Source organism: Apis florea, unplaced genomic scaffold, assembly GCF_048593485.1.
Source record: "Apis florea isolate Af1SG1 unplaced genomic scaffold, ASM4859348v1 contig_2278_pilon, whole genome shotgun sequence".
Taxonomy (NCBI): domain Eukaryota; kingdom Metazoa; phylum Arthropoda; class Insecta; order Hymenoptera; family Apidae; genus Apis; species Apis florea.
In genome coordinates, this window is record NW_028256551.1 from 121,849 (window position 1) to 140,575 (window position 18,727).

Consider the following 18,727-nt stretch of genomic DNA (forward strand, 5'->3'; position numbering starts at 1 on the left):
GAACTCGGCGTCATTTCCAAGAATTTCAGGGATTCCGAGAATTTGACGTCATTTCTCGGAAAAATTTTTCGATCGACCTCCTATCATGTCATGTTCTCCTAATACAAAGTCGCATTTTTGGACAAAAATTTTTCTTCAATCCCGGGCATTTCGTTATTCATCCTTTTTGTTAAATATCTCGTTTATTATTAACAATATCAAAAAAAGTTTGGAATAAGAGTTGAATGGTTTCGAAAGGGCTATAATCTGGTGACCCTATTTTTTTCGTAGGTGACCCCATAAAAAACTTCTCAACCACAACTTTATTTTTTTAAATGGCATCTTATATTTTTTATAGCATCAATCGATGTATCATAGTATTTTCTATAAAAAAGTACTAAGTCATTTTTAGCAAAAAACCATTCGTTTAGAAGATATTAATTATCTTTTAAACTATAAGTTTTTTGCCATATATGGCTTAGTACTTTTTTATAGAGAATACTATGGGACACCTGCTGGTGTATTAAAAAATGTACAGTCCCATTTAAAAAAACCACATTCGAGTTTATAACTCCTTAACGCTTCGATTTATAAAAAAATGAACAGCAGCAGGACGTGCCGCCCTCGAAACCAAGTAACTTTTATTCGAAACATTTTTTAATATCTCGAAAAATAAGCGAGATACATCGAAAAATGTCGATCGATTGTTCGAACACTCGGAAACTTCCGAGAATTTGACGTCATTTCTCGGAAAAATTTTTCGATCGACCTCCTATCATGTCATGTTCTCCTAATACAAAGTCGCATTTTTGGACAAAAATTTTTCTTCAATCCCGGGCATTTCGTTATTCATCCTTTTTGTTAAATATCTCGTTTATTATTAACAATATCAAAAAAAGTTTGGAATAAGAGTTGAATGGTTTCGAAAGGGCTATAATCTGGTGACCCTACTTTTTTCGTAGGTGACCCCATAAAAAACTTCTCAACCACAACTTTATTTTTTTAAATGGCATCTTATATTTTTTATAGCATCAATCGATGTATCATAGTATTTTCTATAAAAAAGTACTAAGTCATTTTTAGCAAAAAACCATTCGTTTAGAAGATATTAATTATCTTTTAAACTATAAGTTTTTTGCCATATATGGCTTAGTACTTTTTTATAGAGAATACTATGGGACACCTGCTGGTGTATTAAAAAATGTACAGTCCCATTTAAAAAAACCACATTCGAGTTTATAACTCCTTAACGCTTCGATTTATAAAAAAATGAACAGCAGCAGGACGTGCCGCCCTCGAAACCAAGTAACTTTTATTCGAAACATTTTTTAATATCTCGAAAAATAAGCGAGATACATCGAAAAATGTCGATCGATTGTTCGAACACTCGGAAACTTCCGAGAATTTGACGTCATTTCTCGGAAAAATTTTTCGATCGACCTCCTATCATGTCATGTTCTCCTAATACAAAGTCGCATTTTTGGACAAAAATTTTTCTTCAATCCCGGGCATTTCGTTATTCATCCTTTTTGTTAAATATCTCGTTTATTATTAACAATATCAAAAAAAGTTTGGAATAAGAGTTGAATGGTTTCGAAAGGGCTATAATCTGGTGACCCTATTTTTTTCGTAGGTGACCCCATAAAAAACTTCTCAACCACAACTTTATTTTTTTAAATGGCATCTTATATTTTTTATAGCATCAATCGATGTATCATAGTATTTTCTATAAAAAAGTACTAAGTCATTTTTAGCAAAAAACCATTCGTTTAGAAGATATTAATTATCTTTTAAACTATAAGTTTTTTGCCATATATGGCTTAGTACTTTTTTATAGAGAATACTATGGGACACCTGCTGGTGTATTAAAAAATGTATAGTCCCATTTAAAAAAACCACATTCGAGTTTATAACTCCTTAACGCTTCGATTTATAAAAAAATGAACAGCAGCAGGACGTGCCGCCCTCGAAACCAAGTAACTTTTATTCGAAACATTTTTTAATATCTCGAAAAATAAGCGAGATACATCGAAAAATGTCGATCGATTGTTCGAACACTCGGAAATTTCCAAGAATTTGACGTCATTTCCAAGAACATTTAAAATTCCAAGAATTTTAGATAAACCGAGAACTCGGCGTCATTTCCAAGAATTTCAGGGATTCCGAGAATTTGACGTCATTTCTCGGAAAAATTTTTCGATCGACCTCCTATCATGTCATGTTCTCCTAATACAAAGTCGCATTTTTGGACAAAAATTTTTCTTCAATCCCGGGCATTTCGTTATTCATCCTTTTTGTTAAATATCTCGTTTATTATTAACAATATCAAAAAAAGTTTGGAATAAGAGTTGAATGGTTTCGAAAGGGCTATAATCTGGTGACCCTATTTTTTTCGTAGGTGACCCCATAAAAAACTTCTCAACCACAACTTTATTTTTTTAAATGGCATCTTATATTTTTTATAGCATCAATCGATGTATCATAGTATTTTCTATAAAAAAGTACTAAGTCATTTTTAGCAAAAAACCATTCGTTTAGAAGATATTAATTATCTTTTAAACTATAAGTTTTTTGCCATATATGGCTTAGTACTTTTTTATAGAGAATACTATGGGACACCTGCTGGTGTATTAAAAAATGTATAGTCCCATTTAAAAAAACCACATTCGAGTTTATAACTCCTTAACGCTTCGATTTATAAAAAAATGAACAGCAGCAGGACGTGCCGCCCTCGAAACCAAGTAACTTTTATTCGAAACATTTTTTAATATCTCGAAAAATAAGCGAGATACATCGAAAAATGTCGATCGATTGTTCGAACACTCGGAAATTTCCAAGAATTTGACGTCATTTCCAAGAACATTTAAAATTCCAAGAATTTTAGATAAACCGAGAACTCGGCGTCATTTCCAAGAATTTCAGGGATTCCGAGAATTTGACGTCATTTCTCGGAAAAATTTTTCGATCGACCTCCTATCATGTCATGTTCTCCTAATACAAAGTCGCATTTTTGGACAAAAATTTTTCTTCAATCCCGGGCATTTCGTTATTCATCCTTTTTGTTAAATATCTCGTTTATTATTAACAATATCAAAAAAAGTTTGGAATAAGAGTTGAATGGTTTCGAAAGGGCTATAATCTGGTGACCCTATTTTTTTCGTAGGTGACCCCATAAAAAACTTCTCAACCACAACTTTATTTTTTTAAATGGCATCTTATATTTTTTATAGCATCAATCGATGTATCATAGTATTTTCTATAAAAAAGTACTAAGTCATTTTTAGCAAAAAACCATTCGTTTAGAAGATATTAATTATCTTTTAAACTATAAGTTTTTTGCCATATATGGCTTAGTACTTTTTTATAGAGAATACTATGGGACACCTGCTGGTGTATTAAAAAATGTACAGTCCCATTTAAAAAAACCACATTCGAGTTTATAACTCCTTAACGCTTCGATTTATAAAAAAATGAACAGCAGCAGGACGTGCCGCCCTCGAAACCAAGTAACTTTTATTCGAAACATTTTTTAATATCTCGAAAAATAAGCGAGATACATCGAAAAATGTCGATCGATTGTTCGAACACTCGGAAATTTCCAAGAATTTGACGTCATTTCCAAGAACATTTAAAATTCCAAGAATTTTAGATAAACCGAGAACTCGGCGTCATTTCCAAGAATTTCAGGGATTCCGAGAATTTGACGTCATTTCTCGGAAAAATTTTTCGATCGACCTCCTATCATGTCATGTTCTCCTAATACAAAGTCGCATTTTTGGACAAAAATTTTTCTTCAATCCCGGGCATTTCGTTATTCATCCTTTTTGTTAAATATCTCGTTTATTATTAACAATATCAAAAAAAGTTTGGAATAAGAGTTGAATGGTTTCGAAAGGGCTATAATCTGGTGACCCTATTTTTTTCGTAGGTGACCCCATAAAAAACTTCTCAACCACAACTTTATTTTTTTAAATGGCATCTTATATTTTTTATAGCATCAATCGATGTATCATAGTATTTTCTATAAAAAAGTACTAAGTCATTTTTAGCAAAAAACCATTCGTTTAGAAGATATTAATTATCTTTTAAACTATAAGTTTTTTGCCATATATGGCTTAGTACTTTTTTATAGAGAATACTATGGGACACCTGCTGGTGTATTAAAAAATGTATAGTCCCATTTAAAAAAACCACATTCGAGTTTATAACTCCTTAACGCTTCGATTTATAAAAAAATGAACAGCAGCAGGACGTGCCGCCCTCGAAACCAAGTAACTTTTATTCGAAACATTTTTTAATATCTCGAAAAATAAGCGAGATACATCGAAAAATGTCGATCGATTGTTCGAACACTCGGAAATTTCCAAGAATTTGACGTCATTTCCAAGAACATTTAAAATTCCAAGAATTTTAGATAAACCGAGAACTCGGCGTCATTTCCAAGAATTTCAGGGATTCCGAGAATTTGACGTCATTTCTCGGAAAAATTTTTCGATCGACCTCCTATCATGTCATGTTCTCCTAATACAAAGTCGCATTTTTGGACAAAAATTTTTCTTCAATCCCGGGCATTTCGTTATTCATCCTTTTTGTTAAATATCTCGTTTATTATTAACAATATCAAAAAAAGTTTGGAATAAGAGTTGAATGGTTTCGAAAGGGCTATAATCTGGTGACCCTACTTTTTTCGTAGGTGACCCCATAAAAAACTTCTCAACCACAACTTTATTTTTTTAAATGGCATCTTATATTTTTTATAGCATCAATCGATGTATCATAGTATTTTCTATAAAAAAGTACTAAGTCATTTTTAGCAAAAAACCATTCGTTTAGAAGATATTAATTATCTTTTAAACTATAAGTTTTTTGCCATATATGGCTTAGTACTTTTTTATAGAGAATACTATGGGACACCTGCTGGTGTATTAAAAAATGTATAGTCCCATTTAAAAAAACCACATTCGAGTTTATAACTCCTTAACGCTTCGATTTATAAAAAAATGAACAGCAGCAGGACGTGCCGCCCTCGAAACCAAGTAACTTTTATTCGAAACATTTTTTAATATCTCGAAAAATAAGCGAGATACATCGAAAAATGTCGATCGATTGTTCGAACACTCGGAAATTTCCAAGAATTTGACGTCATTTCCAAGAACATTTAAAATTCCAAGAATTTTAGATAAACCGAGAACTCGGCGTCATTTCCAAGAATTTCAGGGATTCCGAGAATTTGACGTCATTTCTCGGAAAAATTTTTCGATCGACCTCCTATCATGTCATGTTCTCCTAATACAAAGTCGCATTTTTGGACAAAAATTTTTCTTCAATCCCGGGCATTTCGTTATTCATCCTTTTTGTTAAATATCTCGTTTATTATTAACAATATCAAAAAAAGTTTGGAATAATAGTTGAATGGTTTCGAAAGGGCTATAATCTGGTGACCCTATTTTTTTCATAGGTGACCCCATAAAAAACTTCTCAACCACAACTTTATTTTTTTAAATGGCATCTTATATTTTTTATAGCATCAATCGATGTATCATAGTATTTTCTATAAAAAAGTACTAAGTCATTTTTAGCAAAAAACCATTCGTTTAGAAGATATTAATTATCTTTTAAACTATAAGTTTTTTACCATATATGGCTTAGTACTTTTTTATAGAGAATACTATGGGACACCTGCTGGTGTATTAAAAAATGTACAGTCCCATTTAAAAAAACCACATTCGAGTTTATAACTCCTTAACGCTTCGATTTATAAAAAAATGAACAGCAGCAGGACGTGCCGCCCTCGAAACCAAGTAACTTTTATTCGAAACATTTTTTAATATCTCGAAAAATAAGCGAGATACATCGAAAAATGTCGATCGATTGTTCGAACACTCGGAAATTTCCTAGAATTTGACGTCATTTCCAAGAACATTTAAAATTCCAAGAATTTTAGATAAACCGAGAACTCGGCGTCATTTCCAAGAATTTCAGGGATTCCGAGAATTTGACGTCATTTCTCGGAAAAATTTTTCGATCGACCTCCTATCATGTCATGTTCTCCTAATACAAAGTCGCATTTTTGGACAAAAATTTTTCTTCAATCCCGGGCATTTCGTTATTCATTCTTTTTGTTAAATATCTCGTTTATTATTAACAATATCAAAAAAAGTTTGGAATAAGAGTTGAATGGTTTCGAAAGGGCTATAATCTGGTGACCCTACTTTTTTCGTAGGTGACCCCATAAAAAACTTCTCAACCACAACTTTATTTTTTTAAATGGCATCTTATATTTTTTATAGCATCAATCGATGTATCATAGTATTTTCTATAAAAAAGTACTAAGTCATTTTTAGCAAAAAACCATTCGTTTAGAAGATATTAATTATCTTTTAAACTATAAGTTTTTTGCCATATATGGCTTAGTACTTTTTTATAGAGAATACTATGGGACACCTGCTGGTGTATTAAAAAATGTATAGTCCCATTTAAAAAAACCACATTCGAGTTTATAACTCCTTAACGCTTCGATTTATAAAAAAATGAACAGCAGGAGGACGTGCCGCCCTCGAAACCAAGTAACTTTTATTCGAAACATTTTTTAATATCTCGAAAAATAAGCGAGATACATCGAAAAATGTCGATCGATTGTTCGAACACTCGGAAATTTCCAAGAATTTGACGTCATTTCCAAGAACATTTAAAATTCCAAGAATTTTAGATAAACCGAGAACTCGGCGTCATTTCCAAGAATTTCAGGGATTCCGAGAATTTGACGTCATTTCTCGGAAAAATTTTTCGATCGACCTCCTATCATGTCATGTTCTCCTAATACAAAGTCGCATTTTTGGACAAAAATTTTTCTTCAATCCCGGGCATTTCGTTATTCATTCTTTTTGTTAAATATCTCGTTTATTATTAACAATATCAAAAAAAGTTTGGAATAAGAGTTGAATGGTTTCGAAAGGGCTATAATCTGGTGACCCTACTTTTTTCGTAGGTGACCCCATAAAAAACTTCTCAACCACAACTTTATTTTTTTAAATGGCATCTTATATTTTTTATAGCATCAATCGATGTATCATAGTATTTTCTATAAAAAAGTACTAAGTCATTTTTAGCAAAAAACCATTCGTTTAGAAGATATTAATTATCTTTTAAACTATAAGTTTTTTGCCATATATGGCTTAGTACTTTTTTATAGAGAATACTATGGGACACCTGCTGGTGTATTAAAAAATGTATAGTCCCATTTAAAAAAACCACATTCGAGTTTATAACTCCTTAACGCTTCGATTTATAAAAAAATGAACAGCAGGAGGACGTGCCGCCCTCGAAACCAAGTAACTTTTATTCGAAACATTTTTTAATATCTCGAAAAATAAGCGAGATACATCGAAAAATGTCGATCGATTGTTCGAACACTCGGAAATTTCCAAGAATTTGACGTCATTTCCAAGAACATTTAAAATTCCAAGAATTTTAGATAAACCGAGAACTCGGCGTCATTTCCAAGAATTTCAGGGATTCCGAGAATTTGACGTCATTTCTCGGAAAAATTTTTCGATCGACCTCCTATCATGTCATGTTCTCCTAATACAAAGTCGCATTTTCGGGCAAAAATTTCTTTCGTTCAACTTATTTGGAAATTTCCAGGAAATTGACGTCAGTTCCAAGAATCGTAGGGATTCCGAAAAATTGACGTCATTTCTAAGAATTTTAGAGATTCCGAGAATTTGACGTCATTTCTAAGAATTTCAGGGATTCCGAGAATTTGACGTCATTTCTTGGAAAAATTCTTCGATCGACCTCCTATCATGTCATGTTCTCCTAATAAAAAGTCGCATTTTTGGACAAAAATTTTTCTTCCTTCCCGGGAATTTTCTTGTTTACTCTTTTTGTTAAATATCTTCTTTATTATTAACAATATTGAAAAACGTTTTGAATAAACGTTTCATGATTTCGAAAGGGCTGTATTTTGGTATTCTCATATTTTTCGTAGGTGGCCCCATAAAAAACTTCTCAAGCACACCTTTATTTTTTTAAATAGAATCCTATATTTTTTATAGCATCAGTAGATGTATCGTAGTGTTTTCTATAAAAAAGTACTTGACCATGTATCGCAAAAAACCATTAGTTTAGAAGATATTTAAACAAAATTGGTTATTTTTGAAACTATTATTTTGTTAATATATACTTAATACTTTGTTAGAAAGACTGGTAAGAGACATCTACTGATGTATTAAAAAAAATGTATAGTTTTATTTAAAAAAATAACATTTACTTTTGTAAATACTGTGTAACATCTGCTTCCAAATTCTTTTATTAATATGAAATTGATTTCTAGAAAATTTTCTATTTTGATATTTGATTTTTTATTAGGAGAATAAAGTAGAATATGAAGTAAAACATATGATAATTTTTGAAATTAATACTTACCTTATACTTACCTTTTATACTTACCTATGTTGAGATATTGGTAGAAAATACTAATTGTCATTTTTTCATCATTTTACTTAATTCTAATTATAATAACTACTGTGTTTTATGCTTACCTTTTATACACTTACCTTTTTATGATGTATCTTTTGTAACTGCAAAAAAAATTTATTTGCTTACATACTTACTGCTTTACATACTTTTTTGCTCTGACACATTGATAAGAAATATTATTTGCTATTTTTTTTCATCTTATTCTAATTATATGCTGTTTTCTATGGAATACTTACCTTTTTATGATATATCTTCAGGAAATTTCGCCCTTTTCCAAAAATATATATACGAATATAAAATATAGAAACGGAAATATTCTATCTATAAAATTATATATGAAGAATCTATAGTATAAACAAGTATAAATAATTCATATTTTTGAAAAATACTATTTTTGATTGTATAGTTTTGCAAATAAAAAAAACGGATTTGTATTATAAATGAAATGTAAATTTCCCACATATTACCGTATTTATTGCATCGATTTCTTTTTTCTTTCTTTAAGTCATTGTCCGTTTCAAATGTTTAAAGATATCCAATTAAAAAATACACGAAAGTCTTTCAAAATTTTCAACGAAAATCAGCGCCAATAAGTAGAAAAATAACGAAATTTATCTCGGAGGAGATCGAAAGAAAAGATGCAAAGAGACAATAAAATGAAATTAATTCATTTGAACGCATGATATCTACTATTAATTTCAGATTAAAAATTTCTCGTAATATTATTTTTTTATTAACATTTATTTTAACATTTTAATTTAACATTTATTATATCCGTATATTAAAATTATAATATATTTGCATCATATCATATAGGAAATTATCATTTGATCAATCTGTCTATCATAAAATATATTATTTTTTCATTTATTTAAACTTGTTTATAATGATGAAATATGGTGAAAAATTTATACAAACCGTAACAGGAAATGTTAAACCGATTAATTACGAAATTAGACGTCAAGAATTCAGATTCAAAACATTCGTAACAGCAAGTTATAATTTATACTGAAATAATTACTTGTTCTGGTTACTTAACGCCACGTATACGAAGTTCGAACCCCGAATAAACTGTACAATCGTAAGTCTTTCTTTCTTTTAAGGAAATTTATTATATCATATCAAAGAGTTTGTAACTATAGAAATGAAAAGAAGAATGAAAGAAATGAATATAATATTTCATTCAAAAAATAGTATTCAATTACCACAAAAAAAAAATTGAAATACTTTTATTGTCCTTCATTCTTCTGCCTTTCTCATTTTGTTTTCTTTTCGAATGTATTTCCAATTAATTAAAAATAAATAATAAAGAAATTCTATTGTCTTATCGCGGGTTTTTTTCGTATTATACGTGTAAATATTGTATTTATGCAATGCAAGACTCCATTAATACACTACAATTAAATAATTAAATAAACTAACATCGCTGATTCTTACTTTTTCATCGTGACGACAATTAATCAACAAGAATTTGCTCGTTTCTTCAATAAAAACACAGTTTTGAATTGCCAAGAACATTACGTCGCAGATAATGTTAGAGCAATGCTAGTTGCGACGTATTTATAAATGGCAAAATTCCACGAGAAAATGTTGAATAACAACGAAATATCTACGGAGAAACGTACAACGTTGACTGTTCCGTAATTGTTGTTTCGTACGAAGTTCAAACGATCGTTTGACTCCCATTTCGTAGCCGTTCGTTCGTGCGTTAACTTACGACCTTTCTTCTTTTCCCGTCGCGAGAGAAGAAATTTTATTCGTCTTTGCCCTCGTCTGAATTGCTCTTTGTACCGGCAATTCTTATAATTGCGCCATTCCTCGTGCACGTTTCGATACGCGCGCCATCTACCAGGGTCGCTTCCGTTTGTCCCCCTTAACGATTACTCGTTTTGTAATTTTCGTCGATCGTCCCTATGCTTTTCAACTTACAAGACGCTACAATGAATTTGACCAGTGTATCGTAACTAGTAGGAAAAATGGAACGAAATTAATCAATTATCGATGCTACGTTCAAATTTCTCTATGTTGTACAAAAATGAGAGACTATTTCATTTATTTATTGAAACGAGTCTTCGAATTTTCGCGTAAGAAACGTGAAAAAAAAATTGAAAATTTTGTCGTTGAAACTTATTGAAAAAATAGAGAAAACCGTACCATTGAATTCCTTTTTTGTTTTATCCCGATATCTCAAACGGTTGCCGAGATATAAAGAATCAAAGTGTCCATAGCGCTCGAAGACAGTGCAAGAGTTATGAATGGTCTCGTGACCTATATTATTTCCTGGAAATGCTTACTACGTTTTTCTAGGAATCGCGTCTGCCGCTTGTCTGCAGTTTGGGATAGGTCGGTGAGACGAGGAGCGAGCGAGAGGTCCGAGTACGGGGCAAGGATGCAGATAGTAAACGATTAAAAATTACTCTTCTCTTTACACGACGATATCTCGGGAACCGGAAGTCGTATCGGGATAAATGAAAGAGCATTTTAAAGGGCAAGGTTCCGCGCTTCTAACGATCTTTCATTCATTGACCGGAAGTCATTATTTTCCGAGTTATAGCGGTTTAAAGTTTTCCTAATTTTAATCGAATTTTATAAGTGCATTTCTGACAACTTTCTTTCAAATAACGTTTTAAATTTCTGACAAAAAGAGAAAAAACAAGAAGGGAATGGAACAACTATGTAATAATTCGGTAAAATCTTCACGTGGACCAAGATCTTTGACAGTGAATGGCAGATTTGTGTACAGTTGCGTTGTTTCGACGCGAACCGAGTTTGCGCAACGAATTTGGATTCATAATTCCGTGGTGTTATAGGAAACTCGACATGTCGAGGAAACACCGGCTGGTTGTTTAGCTTTGGATACGCCTCGGGTTGAATCATGGTTCGTTCCACCCCTCAATGCGTGCATGTTAAAGAGGAAACGTTGCTCAGTTTGACGTTTCCCTCCTACCAATTCGTGCTACGAGAAATTATTACTTTTAAAGAAGATTCCGATTTTGTGAATCTGGATATGAATCTTATAGAATAGGATTGAATTTTTTTTATTATTTCAAATAAAAAGAAAAAATTTTGAAGACTTTGAAATTTTAGAGATACCAATAAAGGAATACGTAAAGTGTATATATTTAAAAGTGTATTTAGATAGAAGAAAAAATGGCTTTTGAGAATTTCACGTAGAAAAATTACTTCGCTTTAGAAAAACATCTTTATATTTTTGTAATGAAATGAAGTATAAATATTTAAGTACAAAATAAAAAAAAATAAAACGTTTAGTATTTATGTGATTAATTTAATTCACAAATTACCAATTGAGTAACGAAAAAATTTTTATTTTATTTAGTACATGCATGTCCTTTTATGTCCAGTTTCTAATTACACGTTCTTTAATTATGTTACGTAGTTTCCATTTCCAAAAAAATTAAATTTTCTTCAAATCTTTTTAACGATGCCACAAAGACTTCCACATAAAAAATTATATCTTTCGAATTCGCCCCTCTCTCGAATAATTTTTAACTCTATTATTTTTTTCTGCCATTTTCTCTTTCGAATTTTCTTTTTCATTTCAAGAAAACTCAACGCGATTAAGAATTATCGCAATTCGACGTTTCCGTCGTTTAATTTTTCCCTTCTTTTATTCATCTCAAGAAGACCTCTCTTATACATCGCAATTCGATATTCAACAATTACCATAAACATTCCACTCTTAATTCTAAGAAAACACGAGAGCCAATACGAGGAAGGTTTGCCAATATAATCCTCTCATTCTTCCTCGAAATACTAAAGTTAAAGTCGAGGTAAGACGACGAATGGGAAAACGAAAGAAAAGAAATCGAGAGAGAGAGACAGAGAAAAAAAAAAGAAATTTCGAAAAGTCGTGGCTGGTCCAATTGGCACTGAGCAGCTCCAGGAATGGAAATATGTCTGTACGTTCGGTAATACGATTAAAGGGGGTGCGGAAGCTCTCCGTTAAAAAGAAGATCTTCATGAGATGGGTGGAGAAAATATTTCCATAAGATCCTCAGCCACGACGCCTTCGAGGGAGCGACAATGGAGCTTCCGATTTAATAGACTCGCCAAAATTCGAAATCCGTTATTGTTTGCTCGCCCCGAATTGCAGGATGATTTGGATCTCGTTTTTTAATGAGAATAGAACGAACGCTGAACTGGTCGAGACTTGAAAATTTTTAAAAATTGTGGAAAGCAAGGATTGATTGAACTGTAAAAAAAAGTAAAATTATTGTAAACTTTACAAATAAAGAAGAGATTAATTGGAAATTGTTTTAATAAAAATTTTTAACTTAACTTTTTATGAGATGATGTTATATTCTTTTTATTTCCTTTGTTTGTTCGTTTGTTCGATAAAATATATCGATTTCAATTGCAAAGATTAAAAGAGGTTTTTCTTGCATGTATTTGATTTTAATATTAATTTTTACATTATTATATATAATTAATAATTTCGTGTTTTATCATTTACAATCTTTTAAATGATAATGGTTTTTCCAACTTCTTCTTTTAAAAACGATTTATTGAAAGATTTATCGATCTGATTAATTGACGGAGAAAGGAAAGAAAGAAGGAGAAACAATTACCTGAAATTATTAAGATATTCAATAAAATCTTCGTCTACATTCATTAAGATCACCGTTTCTGTATCTACTCTAATTAAAACTCGCTTTTCTCGTGCTGTAGAAACTTTCTTTCTTACCATTTTTTTTTTTTTTATCTGCACGTTTTAATTTTTACGAAATCAAAATTCAATTTAAACGATTTCATTAAAATTTTTCGTCGAATAAATGATTTTCAATATTTCGTCACACGCTTTATATTACATGCATTTCAATGAAATAAAATTGTAATTGGCAAACAATAATTTTTCTTATATACACTATATATACATATTATATATAATATAAAATAATTTTAAAAATATTTAAAAATCTGGAACATATAATTACAATATTAATCTTCGATTTAGGAAAGAACAATTTATTATATTTTAATTTAATTATCACACAATGTTGATAAATATATTTCGTATATTTTTCACGATCAACATAAAAAATAAAAAAAAAAAGGAAAGAGACAAAATAAAACCGGAAAATAGAATAAAGCAAATGATAATAGAAAGAGAAATTAGAAGGAAAGAGATCGTTTCAGGAAGCATTAATTTAAGAGACAGTTTCTGGTGTCCCATCGTTGGCCGTCTTGAGGAAACCAAATAGAAAGTCTGCGGGGGTTGAAACTGGCCGCTTGAGGAACGACTTTTGGAATCGACTTTTCCACCGGAGAGACGAGAAGTTTGGCAATTTCCTGGGGCTAATCTGTCGGTCGGTCAGCATTGAGATGCCGTAGAGCTATGGTACAAGCTCTGCTGGAATCTGGAGGGGTCAGGGAGCAGTGAAACGTGGATCACTAACCACTTAGGATGGTATCATGAATTATACAAGTGATTCCTCGCCTTTCCATCCCTGTGTTTCCGTTTTCCTTCTAATCTATTCTCATTCTTTTGTACCCTTTTTTCTCTTTCCATCTTATCTTTCCACTTTGCTTTTTTAATACATCTATTCCACATAACCTTTGCTCATATTTTTCCCTCTCCTTTCTAGTTTCCATCAATTTCATCCTTTTGTCTTCTTAACCGTCAATCTTTACATCCCTTCTCCCTTTTCTATTTCACTACTAATCATTCAATCGAACTCACCACTTTCTTCTCCATTTTCGACAACTCTCTTTGCCCTCTTCTTTGCCACCATTCATTCCCTCCAAGTGTGGCGCGCAGACAAGGGGGATGGAATAAGTCTCACGGGACACGTGAGAAGAGACGTGGATGCGTGCCAGAAGCGAGTCATCCGTCCTCGTCGACCCTTTCGTGATTGAGCTCTCGCGCCAATAAACGTCGCGGTTGATCGCCCCCCTCTTCCTCCTCTCTCCCTCGTGTTTGAGTGGCTTTTAATTAGACCGGATAGATACGGCCCTTCTGGCTTTAATGAGCTGCTCTCGATGCTTTACCCGAGAGGGATGAGCCGAGCAGGTTTTTGTACCACGCCACGCGCTTCTCTCCGTTTCCGTTTTGTTTCCTCCCTTAAACGGGGAAGGTGGTCTTTTATTTTTGCCAGCCAGGTACTTGGACTTAGCCACCAGATTATTAAGATTTTCAGCATCAGGTGGAGATCGAAATTGTGGAGAATTTGTTTTTGAAAATCACGCGAAATATAATCGTTGAATCGATTGGTTGGTTAAGTTAGTTAATTGGAAGTATTTACGACGATGTTCAATGATAATTCATATTTTTATATCCGTGATTAATAAAATGGGAATAAATTTGTTTGAATTTAGAATTTTTATTTTTACAGTTTAATTGTGATGAATATTATGAAGATTATGATTAACAAATGATAATAAATTCTTCATTTAAAGCTAAATGCTTCTTGTTGATACATCGAATTGTTACCCCTCTATAAGAGACAAATAAATTTTTACCATCAACGTATCATATTTGAAACTGTGAAATCAATCCTTAAAGTTTTCCTTGTCTTTTTTCGTTCTTCCTTAAACGTTTAAATTGAAGGAAAATTTTAAATGGAAGGTTAATGGAAGATTATTTTCACTCGTAATACTTTGACGTTTTACGTTCTTTCGATGGTTTCTTTCCTTCCTCCCCTCCACGCCTCCCTTTTCCTTCGATATTCGAGACAATGGTTTAGTGGATTTACGGCAGTCCCGTAGCCGTTTCGGCGCTGGTTTATCGGTTAGTAGCGATGCACGAAGTTCAGTGGTTGTAAATCGAAACCGCTTTCTGGAACGGTTGTTCCGACTCTCTTCGAGCTTTGTTTGGATTGATCTTTATTGAGCCGGTGGTACGAGCGTATTCCTTTCGTCGTTTTGTTTATTCCATCTTGTCAAACTTTCACTCCTACGACCACTGTTTTTCTTTCCCTTCCTGGATTTTAACGATCTTAAATTATTGTTATCAATTGTTTCTTTTTTTATTTATTTTTGTTAATCATTTATTCGTTCGATTTTCGCACGATGGTTAAGTTAAAAGTAATCCTATTGTATGAAATCATATGGTTCATTAAATAATAGAAACTGCTAGAGTTTTGTTTCAATAAGTTATATGTATGTTCTAGTTTATATTTTTTTAATTAAAGTATTCTTTATAGCATACTTCGAAACATTTAAAATCATTCGAAAAATATAAAAATTTATTCGTTCTGCAACACTTTTTTTTTTTTTTTTTTGATAAAAGATAAAATTTCGAAATATTCGTTGCAATATTACATTGTTATATATAACGGTTCAATTTTTAAGTGATTTTTGATAAACACAGATTATTAACATTGCTGTTGAAATTGTTTTAACAGAATACATATGTATGATTAATTATCGTGTTATCTAATAAGTGATCGCATAATCATGATCGTAATAAACCTTTAATTAATTCATCGTTTAATATTAATGAAAACAAAATTTCATTGCAAATATTGAACCATCGTTTGTGAATATTAACGAATTTTACAATAATACATGTAAAAAAAAGTTAAATTAACGATAAAAATATAGCGATAAAAATTTTATTAATCCATTTCTCATAGAGATAAAGAATAGAAAAAACACAAATGATCATATATTGTTTTAGATTAATAACTTATCTTCAATCCAATCATAACACCAACTTTTCTATAATTAATTTCCTCTAAAACCTCAAATAAAAAATTAATACGTTCAATTAATAATTTAACACTATTCAAAATTTCTTCTCGAGTTTCTTCCTAATATTTAATAATTACGTGAATTCTCCAAATATCAAACGCAGAGAAAATTCATTCGAGAAAACTTATCCACCACCTTTTGTCGCCATTGAAATTATACAAATATCTGTAATAACCGAAAGGAAAGAAACAAAAAGGAAGAAGGAAAAAAAAAAGAAAAAGAAACAATAATTACGACACAAAGTTTCCACGAGTATCTTTTCGTCCAGTACACTTTAATCCAACATTTTTTCACGAGGCTGGGGCGGAAAATACACCGGTGATGCCCGTATTTTGCGGCGGCGCAACAACGTACCCCGCGAGAACGAGATATTTAACGAATTTACTTTCCACAGCACTAACGAACCAACGTCCGTGGGCCGCAATTAATTCAACCGTGAGGAAGCGTGGACCTATTAAAAAAAATAGCCGGTGTAATTTGCACGGCTAAAGAGACAAAAACCGTGGAAAGAAAGTGCGCGCCCCTCCCTCATCGCCTTTAATCTCTCGAAAATATATGATGTATTCGTGAATACTGTTCGAGCTGTTTCCATATTTTCAGGGGCGATTTAAAATTTTTGAGTATCTGTATATTGTTCTCGTGACAGAGTGAAAATATGAACGAACGGCACGAAGTACTCTCGTGAGCAAATACTATTCGAAAATATCATTTTATGGAATTAAAAAAAAAATGATTAAATTAGACATAAATAGTTAGTATTTATGCGTTAGAGATTTGATTTCTATTAATAGGATATTTGTAGATTGAATTTTTATTAGATTTATGAGTTACATATGTATATTGATTTTTTAATTATTCAGTTATTAATTTCAACAATTACCTGATAATGAAATTGTAATCTCGGAGTTTAAATCAATGGCAGATGTGGAAGATTGACGATGATGCAGCAGTTGAAAATCTTTTGATGAGAAGATACGAAATTTTATTTAAATTGAATCTTAAATAAAAATACTAACATAAAGAAATATATGAAATATTGTTTGCAATTACGTAATTATTACTTCAAAGAAAAGTTTATTAAAAGTGTAAAATTGTGTATCATTGGAACAAAATAAAGATATTTATTTCTCTCATAATAATTTCTCACGTCTATTCTATGAATATGTAAAATGCTTAAAAAAGAAGGAGAAGAAGAGAGAAGGGAATCTATTCCTGTGAAGGGAAACCGGAAAATTAAAAATTCAATCGAGAATTCGAGGGAAATTGTTCTTTTTTTCTTTTTTTCTTTTTCTTCCACGGGTTATGCACATATTCATTCCGGGCGGTGATTAGTTGAAAAAAGAAGAGGAATCTGTAAATCGAGGATGAAAAATTCATCGGGCGGCAGCGGGCTCGAATTAAAAGTTTGAAATAAGACTTAGTCGAAGAGGAAAGTTTACCGAAAAATTTGTCGCGAATCGTGATTGCATTAATTTCCAGCTTTGGAAATTAATCGATACTTTTTCTCGATTAGCCCTTTTTAAGATTTACTGTTAAATATGAGTATTGGCACGTTTGAATATCATATTCTCATATTTACAATTTTTATCCAAATTCGAAGAATATTTAATTTATTTTAACATAAATTATATTAGAAAAGTAAAGAATATTTTCAAACAATAAAGAATTAAAAAAATCCAATTTAATTTTATTTGAAATTGATACGATATTGATACGAAGAGTATCGTATAATATTTATAAAGTAATAATTTATATAATGTTATAGAATATCAAGCAAAAAATATTTTAGAAATTAATTCGATTATAGATTCAGAATATCTTAGATATTCCTCCATATTTTATTTCCAGTTCCAATTCTTATTTCTTTCTTTTTTTTTTTTTTTGCTGGATTATTTTTACAATTATTCCTTCCATCAAATCTGAAATAAAAAAATAACGATATTATTCAACTATTATCAATTAAAATCAAGTTTTTGTATACTTACTTTAATAACACACGATTGAAAATAGCGATATGATTAAAATAATTATTTTATACATTTCATACAATATATTTCAAACACTTTCAAATTAAATGAAATAAAACGATATAAAATTTACTCTGATTTTTCTTTCGTACTTTACTTTCATTTTTTTAAATCTTCTTTTCCTCACTTTCTATTTATAAATTCCAAAATTAATTCAACTTCTCGAAGGAAGACAAATTATACAACGTTACAAAGCTATTCCGCCAAATCTAAGACAAAGTTGTATCTCCAATTAACGTAAAACCGCTTTTGATAAACGATTCCTCTTAAAAACCTCGAAACCCCTCGATCACAGAACAGAAAGGGTACAGAAGCGAATAATTAATTTACCGCGCAATCTTCTTTATTATTCTTAATTGATTCATCGATCGAGAAAGTTGAATTTCCAACGCGATAAAGGCGAAGGGGTTGAAAACGCGAAAGGGGGGATGAAAAATACGCGTAAACGAATTAAAAAGCGTGGACAAGCTTGTCGATGGAAGAGTGCAACGATCAGTGTCGAGTTAATGAGAAATCCTTGTTATTGC

At 31.3% G+C, this 18,727-nt stretch overlaps 1 protein-coding gene across 4 annotated transcripts in view; it reads right to left on the reverse strand.

Annotated features, from left to right (window-relative positions):
• LOC100871130 (lachesin) overlaps positions 1-18,727 on the reverse strand; it is a 306,132-nt gene that overhangs the window by 43,680 nt on the left and 243,725 nt on the right. Inside the window, exon 8 of one of the 4 annotated variants that reach the window (XM_031920196.2) lies at positions 17,840-18,092. The exons of the other annotated variants lie outside the window; for them this stretch is intronic. Coding sequence (XP_031776056.2) covers positions 18,031-18,092 — 62 coding nt within the window. The 3' untranslated portion in view covers positions 17,840-18,030. Of the gene's footprint in view, positions 1-17,839; positions 18,093-18,727 lie in introns of those variants that run through there. 4 annotated transcript variants of the gene reach the window in all.